This window comes from Macaca fascicularis, chromosome 3 (genome assembly GCF_037993035.2).
Source record: "Macaca fascicularis isolate 582-1 chromosome 3, T2T-MFA8v1.1".
Classification (NCBI taxonomy): Eukaryota; Metazoa; Chordata; class Mammalia; order Primates; family Cercopithecidae; genus Macaca; species Macaca fascicularis.
The window spans coordinates 112343939-112371935 of NC_088377.1; the positions used below are offsets into that span (position 1 = coordinate 112343939).

Sequence of the window (27997 nt, forward strand, 5' to 3'; positions counted from 1 at the left end):
GTACCATGAAACAGGACAGATGTAACTTGAAAGATTATATATTCTGCTTGCTTCTAAGTTTGTCAGAATGAACCTTTTATGGATTAAATGAGCTATGGCCTATGCTAAGTAAATTTTGTTTTTATAAAATTTTCAAGTATGGATGATTTTGAATAAATATTCATATAAAGATTTTTGAAAGATGCTTATACAGATTGTGATTTTTTTTTTAAATAAGAAAAAAGATTCTAGAGACTGTTAGGTTTAAATTTTTATTTTAGGTTTTATGTTGAGACTGAATATTGTTACCAAGTTTAGTTATATGCTTATATGCTTGGCTCTTATAGTCTATATAATGTTAATTAATTCTTCCTCGGATTACTGAGCTTAGGGATCCACCTTTTTGTGTTGATTTGTTTTCCTGTTCATATACTTATGGCTTTCTCTTTAGTTTCATGTATACAAACAAACCATAGTTGTGCCTTAGTGTTAATAACTTATTTTTTACTTGAAAACAGCCATTTATTTTTCAATATCATACTCTTTAAGGGTTTTTTCCCCCCCCCCAAAAAGTTACAGTAATTAAGTCAGCTTCTTCACTAGCCTCTTTATTGTATGTTTGGGTAATTACCAGAATGAGTTACGGTGTACTTTTTTGGTTCCTCCATTGTCCAGCATCTTCCCGAATAGACTCTTTGTTTTCTATCTACTTGGTATGTTCCTGAAAGGGTGAATTAATTTTAGTGCGATTTTATGAAAAAGAACATTATATTAAAAAGTCACGCAGTCCAAGGAGAGATATAAATTGTTTTTGAGTTATCTATTGTGTTTTTTACCTGTTTCACTGGTATACTGAATTAACAGTATCTTTTGAGGTCTGTTGCTTTTGAGATGGAGTACTAGGTGACTTCCTAAAATTAGTAATTACCTTTTTCATCAGTATTCTAAAGGCTTTTATATGTGTGATATTTTACATCATTCTTTAAACCATTCGTTTAATTAGTTATTTCTAATGGTTAAGGCTTTTTGTTGTTGTTGTTGTTGGTGAGATAGCTCTGTTACCCAGGCTCGAATGCAGTGGTGTGGTCACAGCAGCGTTGACCTCCTGGGCTCAGGTGATCCTCCCACTTCACCCTCCCTAGCAGCTGGGACTATAGGTGCATGCCACCATGCCTGGCTAATTTTTGTAGAGATAGTTTCACCATGTCAACTAGGCTGGTCTTGAACTTCTGGACTCAAGTGATCCTCCTGCCTCAGTCTCCCAAAGTGTTGGGATTACAGGTGTGAGCCACTGTGCCTGACCATGGCCAAGTTTTTAAGTGCTAGTGTATTCAGACAGAACGTTCAGAACATGTGTTGCATCGCTAAAAAGACGAATGTGGAGAATTCAGAAACAATTCAGAAGAAACCAAGAAATGTTTGAAATGCTCTTTTAAAAGCAAACAAAACTATTCAGAATTCCTTATGTATTCTTATGTTGGGTCTGAGAAATTACATGATACACTGTTATCAGATTCACTTCAAATTTAACTGGAAAAAAATTAATTTCTTTTACTATTTTAAGCATTTAGATAGTAGTTTTAAACTTTGGCACATGAAATAATTCAAGTAATATTGTTAGAAGACTTAGTGAAGATTTACTTTGGATCTTGTGAAACAATACTAACAGGCAATAATGAAAATCTCAATTTAAATTTACAGTCTCAGACAATCATGTTGTCAGTAGTCATTAAAATGAATTTATATTTTCTGATAAAGCATTTATATAATTCTTTTATGTAATGTGTTTTTTATAAGGTCAAAAGAAATAGACTGGCAACCTTATTTTACTACACGCATTGTAGATGATTTTGGCACACACTTACGAGTATTCAGAAAGGCTCAACAGAAAATAACAGAGAAAGATGATCAAGTAAAAGGTACTATCTTTATTCCATTTGAAAACTAGGATTTAAAAATCTGTTTTCCTTTTATCATTTTATATATCTTGAATTGTTTTTCTTCAGGTACAGCAGAAGATCTTGTAGATACCTTCTTTGAAGTTGAAGTTGAAATGGAAAAGGAGGTTTGCCGTGATCTAGTGTGCACTTCCCCCAAAGATGAAGAAGGTTTTCTTTCAATTTAACTTTTTTGACAATAGTAACTGGCTAGAGTCAAGTTAGCAGAACCAGTGAACAAATCTTAAGGGTAAAATTATTCTTACTTTGGGCAGGTAGCATAGTAAAGATGCTATTCATTTTATTTTATTTTGTAATTCTTAAAAGTAGTTTCCAGATTCTGTTTTCTTCTTTAAAGGCCATCTTTAATAATTAACTGGTCCTGGCTGGGTGCAGTGGCTAACGCCTGTAATCCCAGTATTTTGGGAGGCCGAAGGGCCTGGATTGCTTGAGCCCAGGAGTTCAAGACCAGCCTAGGCAACATGGCAAAACCCTGTCTCTACTAAAAGTACGAAACATTAGCTGGCTGTGATGGTGCACACCTTTAGTCCCAGCTATTCAGGAGGCTGAGGTGGGAGAATCACCGGAGCCTGGGAAGTCAAGACTGCAGTGACCTGTGATCATGCCACTGCACTCCAGCCTGAGTGACGAGAGTGAGACCCTGTCTAAAAAAAAGAAAAGAAATTATCAATCTACTTTTAAAATATAGCAAACATAAACATTTTATAATTGGATTTTTTTTATCTGTAGTGATTTCTCTTCCTCTTGAATTTATTATTTTTGCTTCAGAAGTATACCTGTTACCATAAAATATTTCCTAAGGGAATGAATATAGTGATTTCAAATAAAATTTATAGATTTCTTTTTTTTTTTTTTTTTGAGACGGAGTCTCGCTCTGTGGCCCAGGCTGGAGTGCAGTGGCCGGATCTCAGCTCACTGCAAGCTCCGCCTCCTGGGTGTATGCCATTCTCCTGCCTCAGCTTCCTGAGTAGCTGGGACTACAGGCACCCGCCACCTCGCCCGGCTAGTTTTTTGTATTTTTTAGTAGAGACGGGGTTTCACCGGGTTAGCCAGGATGGTCTCCATCTCCTGACCTCGTGATCCGCCCGTCTCGGCCTCCCAAAGTGCTGGGATTACAGGCTTGAGCCACCGCGCCCGGCCAAATTTATAGATTTCAACGGGCTTGTCTTTTATTTGTAGGAGTTTACACTAGACAAGTTTTAGCTAAGGACGTTATCTTTTCCCAGTTTTGCACGTATTAAGTCTTTGTTAATTGGCACAGTTTTAAATTAAGAGAATCACTTATGCAATTATATTCCCAGGAAGTGTCAGCACAGGAACAACGATAGAAAAGCTCTTCTAGTTGTGGAAATTGTTTTCTTAGATTTTGAAAATGTTTTAAATATTTTTATTTATTTCCTTTCTTTTCCCTTTTTATTTTTATTGTATAGTTCAGCTTTTAATGGCCAGTTTATTAGCACTGTTAAGAAATATAGTTGACACTTGAACAGTGAGAGGGTTGGGGGTACTGACCCCCTGTGCAGACAGAATTCTGTGCATAACTTTTGTCCCCCAAAAACTTAAATACTAACAGCCCACTGTTAACCATAACCCTTACCAATAATGTAAAAAATTGAGCAACACATAGACTAGTATCTGCACATATTTTATGCATTCATGGCATACCTTTTTCTTAATTTTTTTTTATATTTCTAGGCTATGCGGTTCATCTCTGAGTTTTTTAAATAGTCACAAATCTCTAAAAAATTTTCTAATTTATTTACTGAAAAAAATCCACATAAAAGTGGGCCTAAGCAATTCAGACTCTTTGTTCAAGGGTCAATTTGTATTATAGTAACTTAGAATGTAACTCATAGATATACTGATGTGCAATAGTTTTATGTAAGTTGAGCTCTCTTAAATCAGCAGAGTAGACGAGCATACTCTTTTTTTCCTTTGTTATAGCCTGCTGAGATGGTGGAGGTTTTTCTTTGAAAGAAGAATTACAGCTATATTTTAAAATGTGTGAATAACTTTTAAGTATGGAAAGCTAATTAATGTGTGGTAGAATTACAAAGTACCTGGTCCATCTAAAACTATTTTGGGAGAAAAGACTTGTAATGAAATTTTTTATGATTCAAAAAACTGGTTAAAACAGCAAAATTAAAAAACAATTAAGTTGATTAATGAATAGTTACTACTTGAAGAATAATGAAGGAATTTTTAATGAATACTGATGTGTACTAATTACTAAAATAATAAGCCATTTTAGGCAGAGAACTGCTTATTTCCACCTTTTTTATGTACCTTATATATCAAGAGTAAGTGTAGACTTTATATTTTCTAATGTTATGATAGCTACTTTTTCTATTTTTAGGATTCCTAAGGGATTTGTGTGAGGTCTTATTATATTTATTGCTACCTCCTGGAGATTTCCAGAACAAGATCATGCGATACTTTGTCAGGGTAAGCTTAAACTCATACCAAATCATACCTGTAAAAAAACGTAGAGCAGCAGTTTTCAAAATTTTTGGTCTTAAGACCCTGTTACACTCATAAAATTTATTGAAAACTCTAAAGAGCTTTTGTTTATGTGGGTTTTCTTTAAAATATTTACATATTATAAGTGAAAACTAAGAAATTTTTAAAACATGAAAATATACAAGCATATATTTCATTACCTGATACATAGATAGAGCATCATAGCATCATGTAACTTTTGTAAAGGTCACTGTATGTACATGAAAGAACAAGAGTGAAAAGTTAAATAATGTCTTAGCATTATTATGAAAATGGTGTTGAAAGGGTCACCTGAAACCCAAGCTTCTAGGGGAACTTCAGGTTCATGGAAACCTCCCCCCAATCCCCCAGGAGTCTCTGGCTGATAGGTGCTTTGGTTTTTGGTTATGACAAAAGTTTGTTTTAAATTTTCTTATACCCTAGTGTTATCTAAATCAGGTTAGATAAAAATAACATTTTTGGACAGAAACTTTAAAAACTGTGCAGTTAAGATTATGTTTTTTTGTAATTGGAAAATTAATGTCAGATGAGAATAGTAGTCTTGGACTCTTTATTCCCTGAGTATAAACCTTCAGAGTAAAGCTCTGTGTGTAAATTTAAAGGAATAACATTTGCCTTTGGCTGCTGGTAATGATTTAGAAATGCTAGCTACATAAGACCATGTCCTGGTTGAATGGGTGAAATGAAAGTTTTGAATTTTCCTAAAAACGAAAGCTTATGATCTCTTTACTCTTTAGACAAACTAAAGAGATCATAGATACAGATATCTGTATCTGCAAAATAGATAACAAATCCTGAGACTTGCTTTTATGCTTGTATGGTATTGTTTATAAGCAATACCATACAATTTCCTAACGTCTACCTAGCTTGAGTTCAGTGTACTTCTCAGGTATGTTAATGGTACTTACGTGAAGTAATAGAAAGTGCTTAGTGTTGATGGGAGGAGCCTTATTATATATTGTTAAGGCCAATTATTTGAGCTGGTCTTTATCAAGGGTGACAAGTACCTGGATGTCTATCACTAGATTCATATCTGCCACTGAAGGAAGATAGTACTAATCAGGTATAGCACTTGTTCATGCAGAATATCCATTTGGCATAATAATCTGTTTCCATAATACTCCAGCCAGCTACTGTTATGTGGAATCTCAGCATCATTTTGCATGTCTTGCCATCTTTTCCTTTTTGAAACTCTATTTTCTCTTTTCTTTCATGTCACTGGTCTCATTTTTAGTCACCTTTGTTTTCCTTTTTAGTCATGTTTATACTCCTTAACTTCTCTTCTGCTTAAATTTTGAATATTCAAGATCTTAAATCCCAGGACTTTTTCTTGCTCATCCATTACTGTGGCTTGAAACACCTTCCAAATGCTAATGAGTTTGAAATTTATAGCTTTATTTCATATTTACCTTCTGAGCTCCGGGCAACTCTGAGCTGCCCTCTTGAAGTCATCACTAGAGTGACTCATAGCTTTTTAAAACTTAAATGTCCAAAGTGGAAGCCTTATTCTTACATCCATATCCTGTCTGCCTTTTAGTCTTCTCTCCATCCTAGTAAGTGGTATGATCATCTAGTAAATTTTTCAGATCTCAAGTCCTCCAAGAGGCTTACAGGTTTGCACGTAGTGTGGCTTTATTTACCTCTCTAGCCTTCATGCCAAGCAATGTCAAGGAAAACCGGAGCTGGACAGTAAAGTGTACTAAAAAACAGACCTTATATAGCAACTGTTGCAGTAGGGGAAATGTGACCTCGGTATGGAATTGATCTCAATTCTGAATACAACAAGAACAAGTTGGGATTTATAGCCAAGGAGCAGGCCAGGGATCAGTGGATGGCAAATTACTGAAAGGAAACATCAGGTGTAAGTGGGAATTATGGGTAAACTTAATAGGATTCTTGTTGAGAGCAGGCTGGGATATTCAGACACAAAGGGTGGGGACTGAGGAATTTAGGGTGAGGGAGGTCTGTCTAAACCCACTTGATAGAATTCTTGCTAAAACAACAATGAAAAGATGAACAGACATGGAAACTCAAAGGTTAGGGTGTAAATGGGTGGAGGATTCAGAGGAGCCTAAGTTTGGTCAAGGATAGTCTTTGTTAGTGGTCACTATACTCTAGCCACACTGGCATTTTCCCCCAAAAGTGCCATTTTTCTCCCTGCTTCTCTAATGTCCTTTTTTTCTCTGTTAAGAATGATTCTTCGGCCGGGCGCGGTGGCTCACGCCTGTAATCCCAGCACTTTGGGAGGCCGAGGTGGGCGGATCACGAGGTCAAGAGATCTAGACCATCCTGGCTAACACGGTGAAACCTCGTCTCTACTAAAAATACAAAAAAATTAGCCGGGCGTGGTGGTGGGCACCTGTAGTCCCAGCTACTTGGGAGGCTGAGGCAGGAGAATGGCGTGAATCCGGGAGGCGGAGCTTGCAGTGAGCTGAGATCACGCCACTGGACTCCAGCCTGGGTGACAGAGCGAGACTCCATCTCAGGAAAAAAAAAAAAAAAAAAAACCGATTCCTCTTATTCTGTCAGCTAAATTGTATTCATTCTTCATCTCACTTCATGTCACTTCCTTAGAGATGCCCACCCTGACCACCCAATCTAAATCTCCCTCATAATTCCCTGTTATTATCGATAACATCCAATTGTTTTCCTTCATAGCATTTACCATATTTTAAGATGGTAATTTGGTTGTTAATTTGGTACCTCTTTCTCCCAGATGAATTGTAACTCTAATGAGGACACAGACTATATCTGTATTTATCATAAATATATACTTAGTGCTTAACATAATAACTGGCACATAGCAGATGCTCAGTCAGACAATCAGTTTTATTGCAAAAGGAAACCCATTTACCATCTTGCTGGCTGTGGTGCATGTGCTATTGCAGCTTCTTGAAGATTAAGTTGACTCCTAAGAGCCACAAATGAAAATCTTCCTTGTCTTACATGAGGTTATTTAAAATAGGTAGGATTTTAATGAGCACTTTTTTTTTTAATAATAAATTTCTCTTTTAGGCCAGTATTTTATTTCTTTTTGGTTGAATCTAATTGAGCGAGGATAATTACAGACCATGCATTTAGCAAGTCAGTTTTTTTCCTTTAGCTCTTTCTTTGTTTTCTTTTGTCAGTAATTCTAAGATTTCTCAGAAGATATTTTGTTTAGATTAAATAACAGATGAAAGAGTTTTAATTTTCTTTGTACGGATACTTTGTATAGATTGTGTAAGTCACTGTATTTAAGATAATTGCTATTTAATTGCCTCTACTTTCTTGCCATTACTATGTTTTATTCCTTTAACATATGGCTTCAATGACTTTGTATCTTTTAGGCCCCATGTTTGACAAACAGTGCTGTCTTCTAAAAATTGGGGATCTTAAAGTAGGAATTATGTGGAAGTGGCTACTTGCTTGGAATATTTAGAGCTCTCACTAGGACCTTGAGTCATATGATTAGCCCTTGACTAACCAAACCCTTTAATGTGACAGATTAGGAGTTTTCTAGTACAAATCGACTAATTACACCAACTAATAAGAAAGACATAATTTAATCAGAAATTTTCCCCAGGTGTTTTTTTCTCCTTTTGAAAAGAAACATTTGAAAAAGTGTGCGTGTGTGTGTGTGTGTGTGTGTGTGTGTGAATTTTCTCCTAACAAAGTACATTTTAAAATTTGAACATGTGACCGGAGACATAGTTTGAAGGAAGGAATTACATACACAAATACAATTTTAAAGAAGTAGGAGACTAAAACTAACCTTGAAAGAAGCCATTTTTTGTCATTTCAGACTGTGAAGTGTCTCCAAAGACATTTCAGAAAATTACTGGCGCCTCCAAATCAGCGTTTTGGAAATACTGATTCATCATGGGGGTAATGGTTGGCAGAGACTTGTATAGCTTACAAAAGAGACTTGTACAGCTTACTAAAAATAAAGACCACCTTCTGTGAACTTACACGAGAAAATGGCACAAATAAATTAGAGATCTGGGAAGAGAAAATGATCCTTTAATTAGAAAAATTAAACATCCTGTTAAGCTTATTGTTATTTAATCTCCCCTAATATTCTTAAGAAATTAGGTTTCATAAATTTATATATTACTGGCACTAAAGGGTAATACCAGGTGAAATCATTGTATTTATAGAATCAGTACTAAATTCTTAGTTTCTTTTTTTCTATTCATTTATCAAATGCCTGCCCTGTTTAAAACAATGACCTTGAGAAGATGGGATGAGGAAGGTAAATGTTTTTGAGGATAAATAATTCAATAGATAAGTGACCAATTCCACTCATATAGAGGGTTCCTAGATAGTTGCCATCTATTAGAAAAGTGTAAGACTTATAATTACAGAGAAAATATCAAGTGATAAATGCTGTAGATACAGGGCATGAGTATTTCAAGCATATTTCTGTTGGAATGATCAAGTTTTATTTAACAGGGTAATTGATTCTGCAGTCAGTTTTTAAAGGAAGGGCAGAATATTAATATATAGAAGCATAAACAACTGCAAAGAATGGGAAGGTAGATTTTAGAGAATGTTGAGTCGATTAACATATCTATTATTTTAAAAATGTTTATTAGGAAACTATTCAAACACAGAGAAGCATAGAGAATAATACAGTAGACATTTATGTACCAATCATCTAGATGTAACCAGTGTTGATAATGTACTATAGTTGCTCTGTTTCCTCCCTTGGAAGCAGTTCTAAAATCAGTGTGTATCCTTTCCTTTTCTTTTCTGTTTCTATAATTTTAATAAAGATAAATGAATCCATAAACACTGTTAATCTTATATTTTGTCTTTTTAAAATCGACATCAATGCTAACATACTAGAGGTATCATCTTGCTTTATTTCATTCCACAGTTGTTACTGTGGAGATGTGTCCAAGTTGATACAGGTAACTTTATCTCATTTATCTAAACTGAGGCAGAGTCATCTTTTTATAAGACTGTGTTGGTTATCAAGTTTTACTTGCATGTATATCATACTTTTCTTAAGTAACAGCATTGTGTTGGAATATTTACGTTATGCTGTTGATTTGAGAAATAGATTAAATTTGTTTTTGTTTTTTACTTTTTTTTTTTCAGGAAATCCTTGCACGAGGAATTCTTCTTCCATTAATAAATCAACTCAGTGATCCTGATTATATTAATCAGTATGTCATATGGATGGTAAGTGCCTTTTAAAATTATAACTCTGTTTTAGAAATAATTTTTGAAATGGAAAAATACATTTGGGAGATAGAGTATTTAAGCAGTAATTTATTAAAGAAATTAAGTAGAATTGTTTCTGAAGTAATCTCTGTGTTTCCAATATTTTTATTTGCTTATATTTTGAATGTGTTGGCCAAATTCTCTTTAAGAATTTTGTTGATTATCTTTCTTGCAGTTATGGTACTACTACTATTTCTTTAAAAAAATAGAATATTTCACTACCTGTATGTATAGATGATGAATATTTTTAATGGCTACTATTTGATTTTTAAATACAACTTGGGATTTGAACTACTTGACATGTAACTCACATTTTTACATTGTATAATGGGGAAAATATGGAGGACAGAACAGTAGAATGAGAACCAGAAGATCTGTATTCTAGATGTTTCTGTAAGTTGCCTAGTGTCTGTAGTAGTTAACTCAATGGTTTTCTCCTGTCAGACATATCAAAGACTTAGTGATTACTAAGTTCACAAGCCCTATTTTTTTTTTCTTTATAACATATACTTTTCCTTAATAAACTCATGGTCAAGGAAGAATTGTAAATGGGCTACGTTCTGGGAATACTTTGATAACCTACTTCTAGATCTTTGATTTGTTTTCTTAAATCTGGTATTTCTTCTCTACATTTGTCTTCCTTTAACTCAGTCTAGCTTTCTTAAGAAAGAATTACTTGATTGTTCTTTGATTTCCCTTAGGCATTGTCAGACTTGCCATAGTTTTATTTTTTACTTTATTTTTATTTATTTATTTTTGACGTGGGATTTCACTCTTCATCCAGGCTAGAGTGCAGTGACAATCTTGGCTCACTGCAGCCTCTGCCTCCCACTTCAGCCTCCCGAATAGCTGGGACACAGGCATGCACCACCACACCCAGCTAATTTTTTGTACTTTTGGTAGAAGCATGGTTTTGCTATGTAGCCCTGGCCAGTCATGAACTCCTGAGCTCAAGCGATCTGCCTGCCTTAGCCTCCCAAAGCGCTGGGGATTACAGGTGTGAGCCATCATGCCTGACTGCTATTGTTTTATTATTGTTGTTGTTGCAGAGGTTTACCCTTTGACCAGGTTGTGGTACCTGCACACAAAAATTGTTATTAATTGTGTATTTCTAGAGCCTTTCCTCGAAACTGTGGAACTTGATTCTTCTTTTCCTTTGTGAACTTTTTTAGACTTTGCATTAGGCACTGTAAAAGCTTTGAAAATATACATATCTGCACAATTAAAAATATAAAAAAATGAGTCTTCTTTGGCTAGGAATTCAACTCCTAAGAAGTTATTCTAAAGTGATAATCAAATTTGTGACAACCTATATTTAAAAATTTTAACAAGTTTTTAATATTTAAAAATTATGAATATGTGATAGTTGTACATATTTATGGGGTGCATGTGATATTTTGATATAAGCATACAATGTGTAATGTTCAAATCAGGATAATTGGGGTATCCATCACATCCAGCATTTATCACTTCTTTGCATTAGGAACATTCCAGTTCCACTCCTGTGCTTTTTTTGAAATATACAATAAATTATTGTTAACTGTAGCCACCCTGTTGGGATACTGAATAGTAGATCTTACTCTTTCTGTCTGACTGTGTTTTATACCCATTAGCCATTCCTTTATTTCCCTTCCCAGCCTCTGATAAAGAAACCTTATTTGGCACTGTATCTCCATGAGTTCAGTCTTTGTTTTGTTTTTAGTTCCCACATATTTAGCCTACTGTGCATGGTTAATTTGACTTAACATAATGTCCCCCAGTCAATATTTCATTTTTTTTATGGCTGAATAATATTCTATTTTGTGTATGTACCATGTTTTGTTTATCTATTTCTTTACGTATTTGCCAGCATTTGTTATTCCCTCTCTTTTGGATAAAAGCCATTTTAACTGGAGTGAAATAGTATTTCATTGTAGTTTTAATTTGTATTTCTATGATAATAAGTGCTGTTGAGCATTTCTTAATGTTGTCTTTTGAGAAATGTCTATTCAGATCTTTTGCCCATTTTTAATGGGATTATTAGTTTTTTCCCTATTGAGTTGTTTGAGCTCCTTATGTGTTCTGGTTATTATTTCTTTGTCAAATGGGTAGCTTGCAAATATTTTCTCCTGTTCGATGGATTGTCTCTTCCCTTTGTTGATCATTCCCTTTGCTGTGCAGAAGCCTTTTAGCTTGATGTGATCCCATTTGTACATTTTTTGCTTTGGTTTCCCTATGCTTTTGAGGTCTTATATAAGAAATCTTTGCTCAGACCAGTGCCATGGATTGTTTCCTCACTATTTTTTTCTAGTAATTTTATAGTTTCACATCTTAGATTAGTCTTTAATCCATTTTAAATTGGTTTTTCTATATGCTGAGAGATAGGGGTCTAGTTTCATTCCTCTGCATATGGATATCCAGTTTTCTCGGCACCATTTATTAAAGTGACTTTTTCCCCCAATACATATTTTTGGCACATTTGTAAAAAATGAATTTATTATGAATGTGTGGGTTTATATCTGTGTTAAATTTGAAGTCAAATAATGTGATGTCTTCAGCTTTGTTCTTTTCTGCTTAGGATTGCTTTGGCTATTCTGGGTCTTTTGTGGTTCCATATAGTAATACATTTTGGGATTATTTTTTCTATTTCTGTGAAGAAAGTTATTGGTATTTTGATATGGTTTGCTTTGAATTTGCAGATTGCTTTTTGTAGTATGGACATTTTAGCAATATTGATTATTCCAATCCATGAACATGGAGCATCTTTTCATTGTTTTGTGTCTTCTTCAATTTCTTTTATCAGTGTTTTACAGTTTCCCTTGTAGACATCTTTTATTTCCTTGATTAAGTTTATTCTTAGGTATTTTATTTTATTTGTGATTATATGGGATTACTTTTCTTGTTTTCTTTCACAAATTGTTCAAATAGAAACACTATTGATTTTTGTATGTTTGTTTTGTATCTTGAAGCTTTACTACATTTGTTTATCAGTTATTTTTTGTTGACTTGTGTTTTAGTCATCTTACTAAAGATATGAGTGGTTTGTACACCACAGTTGCAGTGTTATTCTGTAGTTGTCTGTGTACTTAGTGTCAATGAGTTTTATACTTTCAGATGATTTCTTATTGCTCATTAACATGCTTTTCTTTCAGATTGAAAAACTCCCTTAAGGATTTCTAGTAAGACTTGTCTCGTATTGATGAAATCCCTTAGCTTTTGTTTGTCTGGCCAAGACTTTATTTCTCCTTCAGAGTTAACAGATAAATTTGCCGGATATGGTATTTTAGGTTGGAAGATTTTTTTTTTCCTTCAGCACTTTGAATGTATGAATGATCCCACTCCCTCCTGGCCTGTAAGGTTTCTGCTCAGATGTGTGCTGCCAAATGTATCAGAGCTCCTTTGTGTTACTTGCTGCTGCTGCTGCTGCTGCTGCTCCTTCTCTTCCTCCTCCTCTTCCTCCTTCTCCTTCTCCTCCCCCCCTCCTCCTCCTCCTCCTCCTTCTCCTTCTTCTTTTTGCATCTTTTAGGATTCTTTATTTATCCTTGACCTTTGAGAGTTTGATTTACATGCCTTTGGTCATCTTATTTGGATTGAATATTCTTAGTGTTTTTCAACCTTCTTGTACCTGGATATTCATGTTTTTTTCTGGGTTTGAAAAGTTCTCTGTTGTTATTTCTTTGAATAAACTTTTAACCCAGTCTCTCTCTTTATGTTCTCTTTAAGGCCAATAAATCATAGATTTGCCCTTATGACACTGTTTTCTAGATCTTGTGGGTATGCTTCATTTTTTTCAGATTCTTTTTTTCTCTATGTATTTTCATATAGCCTGTCTTAGCTCGGTTCTTCCTTCTGCTGGACCAATTCTGCTGTTAAGATACTCTGATGAATTTTTCAGTTTGTCAGTTGAATTTTTCAGTTCTAGAGTTTGTTTGACTTTCCCTTATTATTTCAGCCTCTCTTACATTTCTCGATAGAATTCTGAATTCCTTCTCTGTGTTATCTTGAAGTTCTTTGAGCTTCCTCAAAATAGTTCCTTTGTATTTCCTGTCTGAAAGGTCATATATCTCCTTCACTTTCAGAGTGGTCAGTGGTGCCTTTTTTAGTTTCTTGAGGTCATGTTTTCCTGGATGTTCTTGGTGCTTGTAGATGTTCTTTAATGTCTGGACATTAAAGAGTTATTTATTTATTTTAATCTTCTCATTCTGGGCTTATTTGTACCATCCTTCTTGAGAAGGCTTTTCATGAAGTCAAAAGGGATTGAATGTTGTAACCTAAGCCTATGGTCACTATACTATTTCAGCACTAGTGGGATCCCTAAGCCCAGGAATACTATGACTCTTGGAGACTCCTTAGTACACTGCTGTGATGTACTTTATTAAGATAAAGGAGAATTCCCTAGGTTACCAGACAAAGTCTTTCATGCTCTTCCCTCTCTTTCTCTTAATTACAAAGGGTCTCTTTCTGTGTAATGCTCCCTGGAGTTGGGGAAACAGTGACATGGACACTGTTATGGTCACCATAGCTGGCACTGTGTAGAGTCGCACCTCAAGCCTTGCAGAGCAGCCCAGTACTGGGGCTTGCCTAAGGCCTGTGGCCACTGCTGCCTGGCTGCTGCTGCTATTTATTCATGGCCCAGGACCACTTTAGTGAGCAAATTGTGAATTCTGCTAGGGACTGGGTCTGTCTCATCAGGGCAACAGCTTCCCTTCTGGCTAAGGGTGGGTCTAGAAATGCTGTCCCTGATGAAAGATGTATATTCTTGGGCTTCAGGAATCTGCCTGTTTTTTTGTTTTACTGTGGCTGAGCTAGTACCTAAGTTTTAAGATACAGCCCTCTGTATTCCTCCCTTTCCTTCCTCCAAGTGGAAGGAGTCTTTGCTGGAGTTATACTGCCTGGAAGTGGTGGAGGGATGACACAGACACTCTATTGGCCACCATAGCTGGTGTTACACTGGGTCATACCCCAGGTCAACTGACCGCTGAGAAGAGTGTATATAGCACCAGGGCTTGCCCTAGGACTGCAGTGCTTGTGGCCTGACTGCCACTCACATTTATTTAGTGCCCCAGGTCACTTCAGCCAGCCTATAGTGAAGCCACCTGGATTCGAGTTATTCCTCCTGAGCTGAAGAATTCTGCTCTGCCTCAGGGCTGGTGTAAATGCTCCTTCTCTGGGTGCTAGTGGAATTCTGTCCTGTGCCATGACAGAGCAGTTCTCAGTTTCAAAGCAGAGTTCTATACTCACTTCACTCTTTCTCCCACAAACCCACAGATTCTCTTTCTGTGCTGTGCTGTCCGGGGTTGAGGGGAGGGATGGTAGAGGCAATGCAAGACTGTCTTTCCTACCCTTTTGAATGCCACTTTCTTTGATATTATGCTCAAACCAGGTACTGTGATCACTCAACTAATTTTATGGTTCCTAGGAAGGTGCATGGACAGTTGTTTAATATGGTGTTCCTGTGGGGAGGATGATCGCTGGAAGGCTCTACTTGGCCAACTTGCTCGGCCTTCTCCAATAATGTATATTTAAGACCATTCATGGCAGCATTTGTTATAGTAGCAAGAAATGAAAACAACTTAAATATCCCAAATAGGGGATTAATTAATACATAATAACACATTGATGCAACTGAATACTATGTAACCATTTAAAATGATGATAGTATATCCTTATGAACTTGAAAAATTGTTCATATCTTTTGCGTCAAAAAGATAACTAAAATTAGCATATATGTTAGATAAATATCCCATTCTTTAGAAAAATATATTTATCAATGACTATAATTCTCATAGGATATAGACTGAAATGTTAATAGAAAGGTAGTAATTTTTCTTAAATATTTCATGTCACTTGCAATGAGTATGGATTATGTAATAAAATAGTATTTTTTTAAGCAGTAGAAACTTACACACAAAATTTATAAACATTTAAGTTAAAATTAAGGGTAAATAGTAATAAAATTTGTTTAGTAATACAGAAAATGGATATTGTATACTAAACATAACTAATCAGGATATAATAATGTATGTTATTAATTCTGGTCCAAAAAAGGAAGCATGTTCAACAGAATGTTATGGTTATCTCTCACTCATGGGATTAGGAATTATTTTTATTCCCCTCTCTCTCTATACATATTATTTTGTAGTGTTCAGTTTTCTGTTCCTGAGCGTGTATTAATTGCATTAACTGTAATTACGTATATAGTAAAAACATTTTGGAGCAGCCTTAACCTATATTCTAAAAATATTTCAAACTGTTGGAGGCAGCAAATAGCTGAATTACTGATGGTTCTGCAGAAACCTCACTTCTTGCCTCCTCAAGAAAGAATTTGACTGAGAAGCGCAAGGCAGTAAAAGAGACTGAGGTAGGTTTCAGAGCAGGCGTGGAAGTTTATTAAAAAGCTTTAGAGCAGGAAATAAAAGAAAGTACACTGGAAGAGACCCAAGTGGGCACTTTGGAGGTCAAGTGCCCTGTTTAACCTTGATCCTATGATTTTATGTACTGGTCCACTTCTGGCGGCTTGCATCACTCTTCCCATGATTCTTCCCTTTGGGTGGGCTGCCCTGCGTGCACGGTGCCCTCCTTACACTTGGGAAGTAAGCACACGCAGTGTGTTTAGGAAGTTGTACACATGCCCATCTGAGACTTTCTTCACTTTTCTGGGGGCATTCGAAGGTCATACTCTGTCATTTTGTCTCTTAATGCTCATCCTCGAGCTCACTTGATTATTTCCTGATATTTTATTGGAAGCTAGTTACCAATTTCAAGTGTTTTTATCTGTTTGGGAAATTGCCACTTCCTGGTACCTGTGACCAGTGATTACTTTAGTGTGACAACTGTGGACCATCAGGAAATTGCCTTGCCCTGGTGTGGGCTGCAAATTATTTTTAAAGAGGCAGTGTGATAACTGCCAAACCCATCACCTGATGGCTGCCTGACATTCCTGGCAGTGTGTCCGGAATTGGTGGGTTCTTGGTCTCACTGACTTAAAGAATGAAGCTGCAGATTCTTATGGTGAGTGTTACGGTTCTTAAAGATGGTGTGTCTGGAGTTTGTTCCTTGAGATGTGCAGACGTGTCCAGAGTTTCTTCCTTCTTGTGGGTTTGTGGTCTTGCTGGCTTCAGGAGTGAAGCTGCAGACCTTTGCGGTGAGTGTTACAGCTCATAAAGGTGGCGCATCTGGAGTTGTTCATTCCTTCCGGTGGGTTTGCGGTCTCGCTGACTTCAGGAGTGAAGCTGCAGACCTTTGCGGTAAGTGTTACAGCTCATAAAGGCAGTGCGGACTCAAAGAGTGAGCAGCAGCAAGATTTATTGCAAAGAGCAAAAGAACAAAGCTTCCAGCGTGGAAGGGGACCCAAGTGGGTTGCCCCAGCTGGTTTGGGCAGCCTGCTTTTATTCCATTATCTGACCCCACCCACATCCTGCTGATTGGCCCATTTTACAGAGAACTGATTGGTCTGTTTTGACAGGGTGCTGATTGGTGCATTTATAAACCTTTAGTTGGTCACAGAGTGCTGATGGTGTGTTTACAATCCTTTAGCTAAACATAAAAGTTCTCCAAGTGCCCCCCAGATTAGCTAGACACAGATCACTGATTGATGCATTTACAAACCTTGAGCTAGACACAGAGTGCTGATTGGTGTGTTTACAAACCTTGAGCTAGACACAGAGCACTGATTGGTGTATTTACAATCCTTTAGCTAGACATAAAAGTTCTCCAAGTCTCAACCCGACTCAGGAGCCCAGCTGTCTTTGCCTAGTGAATCCTGTGCCAGGGCTGCGGGTAGAGCTTCCCGTCAGTCCCCCGCCGTGTGCCTGCACTCCTCAGCCCTTGTGCAGTTGATGGGACCAGGCGCCCTGGAGCAGGGAGCGGTGGCTGTTGGGGAGGCTCCGGCCGTGCGGGAGCCCAGGGGGTGGGGAGGGGGGTGGGTTGGGGGTGGACTCGGGCTCAGGCATGGTGGGCTGCAGGTGCCAAGCCCTGCTCAGTCGGGAGGTGGCTGAGGCCCGGTGAGAATTCAAGCACAGCTCCGGGTGGGCCGACAATGCTGGGAGACCCAGCACACCCTCAGCAGCTGCTGGCCCAGTTGCTAAGCCCCTCATTGCCTGGGGCCAGCAGCACCCGCCAGCTGCTCCAAGTGTGGGTTCCGGCTGCGTGCACCATGCGCCGCCCCAGTTCCCGCCCGTGCCTCTCCCTCCATACCTCCCCACAAGCAGAGGGAGCCGGCTTTGGCCTCGGCCAGCCCAGAGAGGGACTCCCACAATGCGGTGGCAGATTGAAGGACTCCTCAAGTTTGGCCAGAGTAGACGCTGTGGCCTGAGGAGGTGTTGAGAGCGAGTGAAGGCTGCTAGCAGGTTGTCACCTCTCAGCAGGAGTGGGTTGAAAGGGGTATTCTCCTGCCTTGCCATATTTTTACTTAATGAACAGGAATGCAATCTCTATTGTACTTTGCAATAAAATATCAGGAATAAAAATATCTGTGCGTGGTGGTGCATACTTGTGGTCCCAGCTACTCCAGAGGCTGAAGTGGGAAGATCATGTGAGCCCAGGAGATCAAAGCTGTAGTGAGCTGTGATTGTGCCATTGTATTCCAGCCTAGGCAACAGAGCAAGACCCCATCACACACACGCGTGCACACACACACACGAAAAGTCACAAATAAATGGAAACACATACTATGTTCATGAAGTGACCTAATATTGTAAAGACAGCCATACTCCCCAGAACAATTTACAGATTCAGTGCAATTCTTACCAAAATCCCAATGATGTTTCTTTGCACTTCACCCTTCCTGATTTCAGAACCTATTACAAAGCTACAGTAATTAACTGTATGGTGCTGGCATAAAGATAGAAATGTAGACTTAGTGGAACAGAGTAGAGAACCGAGAAGTTCTCATATGTGTACTCAAATAATCTGCATGGGTTTGTATCAAGGCTACAAAATGGGAAAGAATAATCTCTTCAGCAAATGGTATTGGGAAGACAGGATAGCCACATGCTAAAGGATGAAGGTGTTCCCTTAACCTTGCCCTACATGTAAAAACTCAAAATGGATTAAAGACCTGAAACGACAAAATTCCTAGAAGCATATGTAAGGGAAAAGCTTCTTAGATTTGACTATGATTTCTTTGATATGATACCAAAAGCTCAGACAAAAATAACAAAAATAGTGAGTGGGAGTGTATCAGACTAAAAAGCTGCCCACCAAAGGAGCAATCACCAGAGTGAAAAAGTACCCTATAGAATGGGTGAAAATATTTGCAAGCCATATATCTGATTAGGAGTTAACATCCATCATATATAAAGAACTCATACTACTCAACAACAGGAAAAAGAAAAGTATTTAAAAATGTGCAAAATACTGTAATGACATATCTCGACGGAAGTTATACAGATGGCCAAGAGTGATAGGAAAAGATGCACAACATCCCTAATCATTATGGAAATGCAAATCAAAACCATAATAGTAAATGAATTATCTTACACCATTTGGTCACTATTAAAAGAAGAAAAACAAAATAACAGGTGTTGGCAAGGATGTGGAAAAATTGCAGCTCTTGTGCACTATTTATGGAATGTAAAATGGTGTAGACACTTTGGAAAACAGTTTGGAGGTTCTTCTCAAAATTGTTACTGTATGATCTAACAATCCCACGTCTAGGTCTCTATTCAAAAGAATTGAAAACAGGATCTTAAAGGGATATTTGTGTAATCATGATTGTAGTATTCACAGTAGCCAAGAGGTGGAAATTACCTTGTGTCTATCAACAGATGAATGTGTAAAGAGAATGTGGTATACACATACAATAAAATATTATTCAGCCTTACAAAAAAAGGAAATCCTGTATATCCTACAACATGATGAACCTTGAGAATACTGTGTTAAATGAAATAAGCTTATCACACAAAGACAAATACTGCATGATCCCTCTTTGAGTAGTCAAACTCTTAGTAAAATGTTGGTTGCCAGGATCTGGGAGGAGAGAACAAACAGGATTTGTTGTTCAGTAGAACTAGAATTTCAGTTTTCAAGATAAAAAGATCAGAGAAATGTTAAAAACAGTGTTCTGATAGTTTATACCATTGTTAACTTAAAATGTTTTAAGGTGATAAATTCTATGTTTTGTGTTTTTGACCACAGTAGAAAAAAGAAGGAAATGAACAAATTGTCTTTCAGAGTTTTGTTATAATTTTGCCTTTCCAGTAGCGGTATTTGATAGTTCTGGTCTTTCCACATTCTGATTAACATTTAGCATTGTCAGTCTTAAATTTCAACTTCTCTAGTACATGTGAATTGGTATTTTGTTGTGGTTACTTGCAGTTTCTTTATTACTAATGATACTGAGCATTTTTTCCTGTGATTATTGGCCTGTTTTGTATCTTTTTTTCCAAGTGCTCATTTTCTCTCCTTCTGTTTATCTTTTTTAAATTGATAATGTAAGAATGCTTCATGTATTCTACATAGAAGTTCTTTATCAGGTATATGTATTGCAGATATTATTCCCCAAGTTATGACTTGTTTTTTTTTTCTCGTTCAGTGATATCTTTTGATGACAATTTAAAAATTTTGATGAAACATAATTTCCCAATTCGTGTTCCACAGCTAGTATTTTTATGGTCTTCTCCAGGAAATCCTTGTTTATTTGAAGATTACCAAGTTATTTGCCTATGCTAAGTTTTATAATTTTTACTTTTATATTTTGTTCTATGATTTATCTCCCATTTTTTATGTGTGTGAAATACAACAGTTTAGATTGATTTTTAAAATACAGATATCTAGATATTCTAGCACCATTTGTTGAAAAGACTTTTTCATAAAAGTTATTTCCTTGGCACCTTACTAAAATATCAGTTTGCTATAATATGTTTGGTTGTGATTTTGGACTGTGTTCTTTTCTGTTACTCTCTTTGTGTACCCATATGCAAATATCATACTTTCTGATTACTTTAGCTTTATAGTAATATTGAAATGGGACAGTATGAGTCTTTTACAGTTGTTCTTTTTCTCTAGGATTGTTTTGATTATTTTCCACATAAAATTTATCAAAGGTTTAGTTTTTATTAAAAACGTATTAGAATTTTAATTGTGATTACATTGAATCTATAGATGAATTTAGGAATAATGGATATTTTAACATTTTGTCTTATCTAGGAACATGGCATCTCTCCATTTATGGAAGCCTCTGTAATTTCTCTCAGCATTGTTTTGTAGTTTTTAGAGTTTATGTATCTTTCACATTTTTAAAATAAATTTTTATAAATATTTTATGTTTTTGATGCTGTTATGTGATTTGTTTCTTGATTTATTTTTCAGATTGTTTACTATTGACATATGGAAATGATACTGAGTATTATACGTTGATTTTGTATTATGCAACATTTTTTGGTTTCTTTAGGTGTTTCTAAATAGGTGTTTATGTGGTCTGCAGACAAGGACAGATTGACTTTTTCCTTTCCAATTTGGATGCCCTTTATTTCTCTCTTGCCTAATTACTCTGTCTAGGACTTTGAGTACTAGGTTGAATTAAATGTGTAAGAGTAGACATCATTTTTCTCCTGGTTCTTAAAGGAAAAGGTTTTAGATTTTCTCCACTCAGTATGATGTTAACTGTGAGTTAGTCATATATGGCGTTTAATTGAGTTGAGGTATTTTCCTTCTATACCTAATATTTTGGGAGATTTTATTGTAAAGGCATGTGGAATGTTACTGAATGCCCCTTCAACATCTATTGAAATGATAATGTTTTTTGTGCTTAATTCTGTTAACATCATGTATTATGCTTATCAATTTTCATATATTGAACCGTTCTTGCATTCCTGTGATGAATCCCACTTGATCATGGTGAATAATCTTTTTAATGCGTTGTTGAATTAAATTTACTAGTTTTTTTTTTTTGAGACGGAGTCTTGCTCTGTAGTTCAGTGGCGCCATCTCAGCTCACTGTACCCTCCACCACCCAGGTTCAAGCAATTCTCCCTGCCTCAGCCTCCCGAGTAACTGGGATTATAGGTGCCTGCCATCGTGCCTTCCTAATTTTTGTATATTTAATAGAGATGAGATTTTACCATGTTGGCCAGGCTGGTCTTGAACTCCTGACCTCAGGTGATCCGCCATCTCGGCCTCCCAAAGTGCTGAGATTATAGGTGTGAGCCACCATGCCTGGCCAGTTTACTAGTATTTTGTTGAGGATCTATCTTGACATCTTTGTTCATCAGGGATGAGCTTGTAGTTTTCTTTTTTTGTTGTGTCCTTGTGTTGGTGTTAGAGTAATGCTGGGCTTGTAGAATGAGTTTCAAAGTATGCCTTCCTCTTTTAATTTTTGGAAACATTGAATAGAATCAATATTAGTTCATTTAAAAATATTTGGAAGAATTCAGCAGCTGTGAAGCCATCAGGTCTTGGGCTTTTCTTGGATGAGATACTTCTATTACTGCTTCAATCTTATTACTCGTTACTGGAATGTTCAGATTTTCTATTTCTTTATGGTTTATTCCTGGTAATTTTATGTGTCAGGAATTTATTCATTTCTTCTAGGTTTTCCAGTTTGTTGGAGCATAATTATTTGTAATGGTCTCTGATGATCCTTTATATTTCTGTTGTATCGTTGTAGTATATCCATTTTCATCTCTGATTGTATTTTTTTGGTGCCTCTTTTTTTCTTAGTCTAGCCTAAACATTTATTGATTTTGTCTCTCCCTTTAAAATATCACTTTTCAACTCAATCTTTTGTATTGTTTTCTTAGTCTCAATTTCATTTATTTTTGTGCTAAATCTTAATTTGGGGTTTGGTTTGGTATTGCTTTTCTAGTTCCTTCAGGTGAATTTCCTTTTTCTTTTCTTTCTTTATTTTTTTCTTGATAGAGAGTCTCACTGTCAGCTAGGCTCAAGTGTGGTGGCATGATCACAGCTCATTGCAACGTCAGCCTGGCTACTTTTTAAATTTTTTTGTAGAGACAGGATCTTACTATGTTGCCCAGCTAGTCGTAAACTTCTGGCTCAAGTAGTCCTCCCACCTCAACCTCCCAAAGTGCTGGGATTACAAGTGGGAGCCATATACGTGGCCTACATTCAGCTGCTCTCTGTCTTTTAATTGGGGAATTTAGTCCACTTACATTTAGCTTTATAGAAATATAAATAAATACTGATAAAATAAATAAATACTGATAGGTAAGGAGGAAACTATTTTTTAGTTGTAACTTTTTGCTTCCTTCTTACTGTCTTCTTTTGTGGTTAAGTGATTTTTTTCTGGTAGTATGTTTTAATTTCTTGCTTTTTAGTTTAACTATTACAGGTTTTTGGATTATCACTACCATGAGGCTTACAAAAGATACCTTAAATTTATAACAAGTTATTTTGAACTGATGACAACTTAACTTTGATTGCAAAGAAAGAAACAAAGAAAATTGTAAAGAACTTTAAACTTTAATCCTCCCACATTTTGACTTTTGTTGTTTCAGTTTACATTGTTGATATCGTTCAGGGTCGAATTCTAATTCTACTTCTCTTGCCATTTCTACCACATCTGTGATGACTTCCTTCACTGAAGTCTTGAACCCCTTAAAGTCATCTGTGAAGATTGGAATCAACTGCCAATCTTCTGTGAATGTTGATATTTGACCTCATCCAATGAATCATGAATATTCATAATGGCATCTAGAATAATGAGTGATTTCTAGAAGGTTTTCAGTTTACTTTGTTCAGATCCATCAGAGGAATCACTAGGGCAAATACCCTTAGCCTTACAAAAAGTGCATTTCCTAAATAGTAAGACTTGAGAGGTGAAATTACTCCTTCATCCTAGGGCTGCAGAATGGATATTGTTTTAGTAGGCATGAAAACAACATTGATATCCTTCATCAGAGCCCTGGGGAGACCAGGTGTGTTGTCAGTGAGCAGTAATATTTTGAAAGGAATCTCTTTGTAAGTGGTACATCTCAACAGTGTGCTTAAAATATTTAGTAGACCATGTTGTAAACAGACGTGCTGTTATTCAGGCTTTCTTGTTCCATTTCTGGAGCAAAGGTAGAGTAGATTTAGCATAATTCCTGAGGACCCTAGGATTTTTGGAATAGTAAATGAGCATTGGCTTTAACTTAGAGTCACTACTAGCCTCTAACAAGGTACTCATTCTGTCTTTTGAGGCTTTGAAGCCAAACATTGGCTTTTACTCTCTAGTTGTAAAGGTAGTAGATGGCATCTTTTCTCCATATAAGGCTGTTTTGTCTACAGTGAAAAATCTGTTTAGTGTAGCCACCATTATCAATGATCTAGACTAAATCTGGATGACTTGCCATATAGCTTCTACATCAGGACTTACTGCTTCACCTTGTACTTCTATGTTATGGAGACAGCTTCTTTCTTCAAACCTCCAATTTCTGTTAGCTTCAAACTCTTCTTCTGCAGTTTCCTTACCTCTTTCAGCCTTTATAGAATTGAAGCTAGTCTGGGCCTTGTTCTGGAATAGGCTTTGGACAAACGGAATGTTGTCTGGTGTGATTTTCTGTCCTTTACCACTAATACTTTCTCCATATCACCCGTAAGTGTTTTTCATGTTTATCATTCATCTGTTCTGGAGCAGCACTTTTAATTTCCCTGAAGAACCTTTTTTTGGGGGGGGGTATTCTTATATTGGATAATTGTTTAGTGTGAGAGAGCAAGCTTTCAGTCTGTCTTGGCTTTTGATACATTTTCCTGGCTAAGCTTAGTCATTTTTAGCTTTTGATTGAAAATGAAAGATATGTGACTTTTCCTTTTGCTTGAACACTTAGAGTTCATTGTAGGGTAACTAATTGGTCTAACTTCAGTGTTGTTGTGTCTCAGTTAATAGAGAGGCCCTGCTAGAGGGAGAGAGACAGAGGAATGGTCAGTTATGGCGCAGTCAGAATATACAAAACAATTTATCAATTAATTTTGTCATCTTAAATGAGTATGGTTTGTAGTGCACCAAAGCATAGTAGATATAGTAATAATGAAAAGGTCTGAAATATTCTGAAAATTATTAAAATGTGACTATGCCCATGACGTGGGCACATGTTGTTGGAAAAATGCTGATAAGAGTTTCTGGACACAGGGTTGCTGGAAAACTTCAGTTTGTTAAAAAAACACAGTGTGAAGTGTCATAGTAAAGCACAGTGGAATTGAAACAAGGTATTCTTGTATTCTGTTTAATTATTTTAATGACTTTCCAGCTATTTCTTGTTACTACAACCATTATTATTTTAGTGGTTGCTCTAGGAATTAGTGTTCTCTTTAAGTTGTCATCATATGCCTAGAGGGCAGTACTTTATCACCTCATATGAAATATGAAGAACCTTGCTATAGCATAATTTTAATTAGCTCCCATCCTTTGTTCTTTTTCATTATATATTTTACATCTACACTCATAATTTACTCCACAGTGCCATGCTCATTGTTGCATTAAACACCCTTTCTTAAAGAAATAAAGAACAGAAAAAAATTGTTTACGCTCATACATTTACTTAGTATTTTCAGTACTCTTCATTATTTTTTGTAGGTACAAATTTTAGTTTTGTGGTCATTTTTCTTCATTCTGAAGAACTTTCTTTAGGATTCTGTGTCTTGCCAATTTTCTTTCTTTCTTTTTTTTAATTTGCTTTATTTTATTTTATTTTATTTTTTTGAGACTGAGTCTTGCTCTGTTGCCCAGGCTGGAGTGCAGTGGCATGATTTTGGCTCACTGTAACCTCTGCCTCCCGGGTTCAAGCAGTTCTCTGCCTCAGCCTCCCAAGTACCTGGGATTACAGGTGCCTGCCAGCATGCCTGCCTAATTTTTGTATTTTTAGTAGAGATGGGGTTTCACCATTTTGACCAGCCTGGTCCTGAACTCCTGACCTCATGATCCACCCACCTCAGCCTCCCAAAGTGTTGGGATTACAGGTGTGAGCCACTGTGCCCGGCCTATTGCCAATTTTTTGTGACAAATTATCCGACCTTTTTATTCTCTGAAAATATTTTCATTTACTGCCAAGTTTGAAGGATATTTCATTGATGTAGAATTGCTCTACTTTTTCTTTTAGTACTTCAAAAATTGTTTTATTTTCCTCTTGCCTCTGTTTTTAATCAGAAGTCAGCTTCCACTGTATAATTGATCCCTTCTATGTAATGCATCTTTTTACATAGTCTTGTGCTTTTATAGTATTCAGTTATTTGGCTTTTTGTTTAAAATAGATAACATCTCAAGTCTATTACCTTTTCACAGCCCACTCTTCTTGCTTTGCTTAGTTTAAATTTTATTTACAGTCATAGTTATTAATCCCTCCACAACATCCTGACTTCTTTACCTCTTTATTTGCTTATTGACACTACAACACTGGTTAAATCCAACATAACTGCTTCTCCATTCCTGTTTTTAAGCAGGTGAATGTGGCTGATGAAAAAAAAGAAACCTACACTGGTCTCATTTTAAATTCATGAGCACGAATCTCATTTGTGCCCTTATTCTTTCTTGCCTTGCAATCATTAAATTTTTCCTGCTCCACTCTTCTGATCAACTCTTTTATACTTCCTTCACTTTCATTTAGCATATTTTTTTCACATCTTTTCTCTTAGCTCATGACCATAGTACTCCACTGAAAAAATTGAGGAAATCAAAAGAGATGTTTTGTAATATCCTGTTATCACATACATTCATAACTTGTATCTATGCATGTATATTTTATATTTTCTTCTGTTACCGTGGATGAAATACCCATGTATCCAGGTAAAGCAAGTCCTTTATGTGTGCATTGTAACCAACTTCTTCTAGACAATTTCATTTTATTGCTTTGGCAATTTTACACTTTCTCTCTGTACCATCACATTTTTACTCTTTATATGATCATTCTTATTATCATACACCTTTGTCATTATCTCTCTCATCTTAAAAAAGAGATAAAGCAAGTCATTGATCTTACATTCCATTTTAGGCAGTACTCTTTTCTCCTGCTTATTTTTTTTACAGCAAAACTTTATAAGAGGGTTGACTGTTGGCTGTCTACATTTTTCTCTCTCTTTTTTTCTTTTCTTTTCTGAGACAGAATCTCACTCTGGTGCCCAACGTGGAGTGCAGTGGCACGATCTCAGCTCACTTCAACCTCTGCCTCCTATGCCCAAGCGATTATCTCACCTCAGCCTTCCAAGTAGCTGGGATTACAGGCACCTACTACCATGCCCAGCTAATTTTTGTATTTTTAGTAGAGACGGGGTTTCACCGTGTTGGCCAGGCTGATCTCGAACTCCTGACTTAAGGTGATCCGCCCGCCTTGGCCTACCAAAGTGCTGCGATTACAAGCACTGCACCCAGCCATCATTTTTTAAAAACACTTCTTTACTTGGCTTGTTAGAACACCAAAGTTTGTTGATTTTTTTTTTTTTCTACGTTTTTGGCTTTTCTCAGTCTTTTTGCTGTGTAAGTAAATCTTCTGAGTATCTCTCCTTAGATCTCTTCTTTTTTCACTCTACCCTCATTCTCTTGATTATTTCCATCCATGTTCATGGTTTTAAGTGTCATCTCCATGTCAATGACTTTTAAATGCATATTTCTGTGTAGTCCTCCTTTCTGAACTCTTGTCCATCATATTCAAAAGCATGCTAATGACCATGTTTATATTTAATGAGATCTCACACTTAATTTTGCCAAAACACCCTCATAATATTTTGCCTCCCCGCCACTGTCCCTGGCAAATGCTGCATCTCTTAATTTTTTTCTCCGTCTTGTTTAGTGGTAACTCCACTATTCCAGTTGTCAGGCCAACGATGTTAGTGTAGTTCTATGTTCTCTTCATTTCATGGCGATATCTGATTTATCAGCAAATTCTTTTGGCATTGTCTTTATAAAACACTTTTTACCAGAAAACACTTTATAACACACTTTGTACCACACCACCACTGTCACCACTCTGCTCCCTGACTATATTATCTTTCACTTGTATTATTAACTGGTCTTTTTTTGTGTTTTTGGCTCTGCCTTTATTTTTATACAGCAACACAGTGATTGTGTTATATTTTAGGTTAGAGAGTGTTACTCTTCTGTTTAAACCTTCCAGTTTAACTTCTGACTTGCTTCAGAGTGAAAGCTAAAACCTTTATACTATAACAGAAGATTTGCCATCCATTGCTGCTGACCATATCTTCTGCTCAGCTTGTCTTTGGTTTATTTCCAGTCATCATGGCTTCTTTGCTATCATCAAATATTGTGAGCATATTCCTATTCCTGCAGTTTCAAGCATGCTATATAATACTTACTTTATTTTATTTGCAGTCTAAGAACCATTGGTGCCCAAATATAGGTGCCCAAATACAGAGCTTTTTTCTTTTTGTTGTAAGCACTGAGTATGCAGCAAATTGTCCTAGCACATAGTAGGCACTCAGGATTC

The 27997-nt window shown here is 36.4% G+C and overlaps 1 protein-coding gene across 17 annotated transcripts in view; it reads left to right on the forward strand.

The window, feature by feature from the left end:
- SNX13 (sorting nexin 13) overlaps positions 1-27997 on the forward strand; it is a 181696-nt gene that overhangs the window by 63661 nt on the left and 90038 nt on the right. For all 17 annotated transcript variants that reach the window (XR_012432612.1, XR_012432613.1, XM_065542244.2 and 14 more), the window contains 4 exons: positions 1777-1898; positions 1986-2087; positions 4294-4382; positions 9522-9605. Coding sequence is in view for 15 of the 17 variants with exons in the window: in XM_065542244.2 (XP_065398316.1) it covers positions 1777-1898; positions 1986-2087; positions 4294-4382; positions 9522-9605 (397 nt within the window). In the remaining 2 variants the exon portion in view is untranslated. The remainder of the gene's footprint in view (positions 1-1776; positions 1899-1985; positions 2088-4293; positions 4383-9521; positions 9606-27997) is intronic.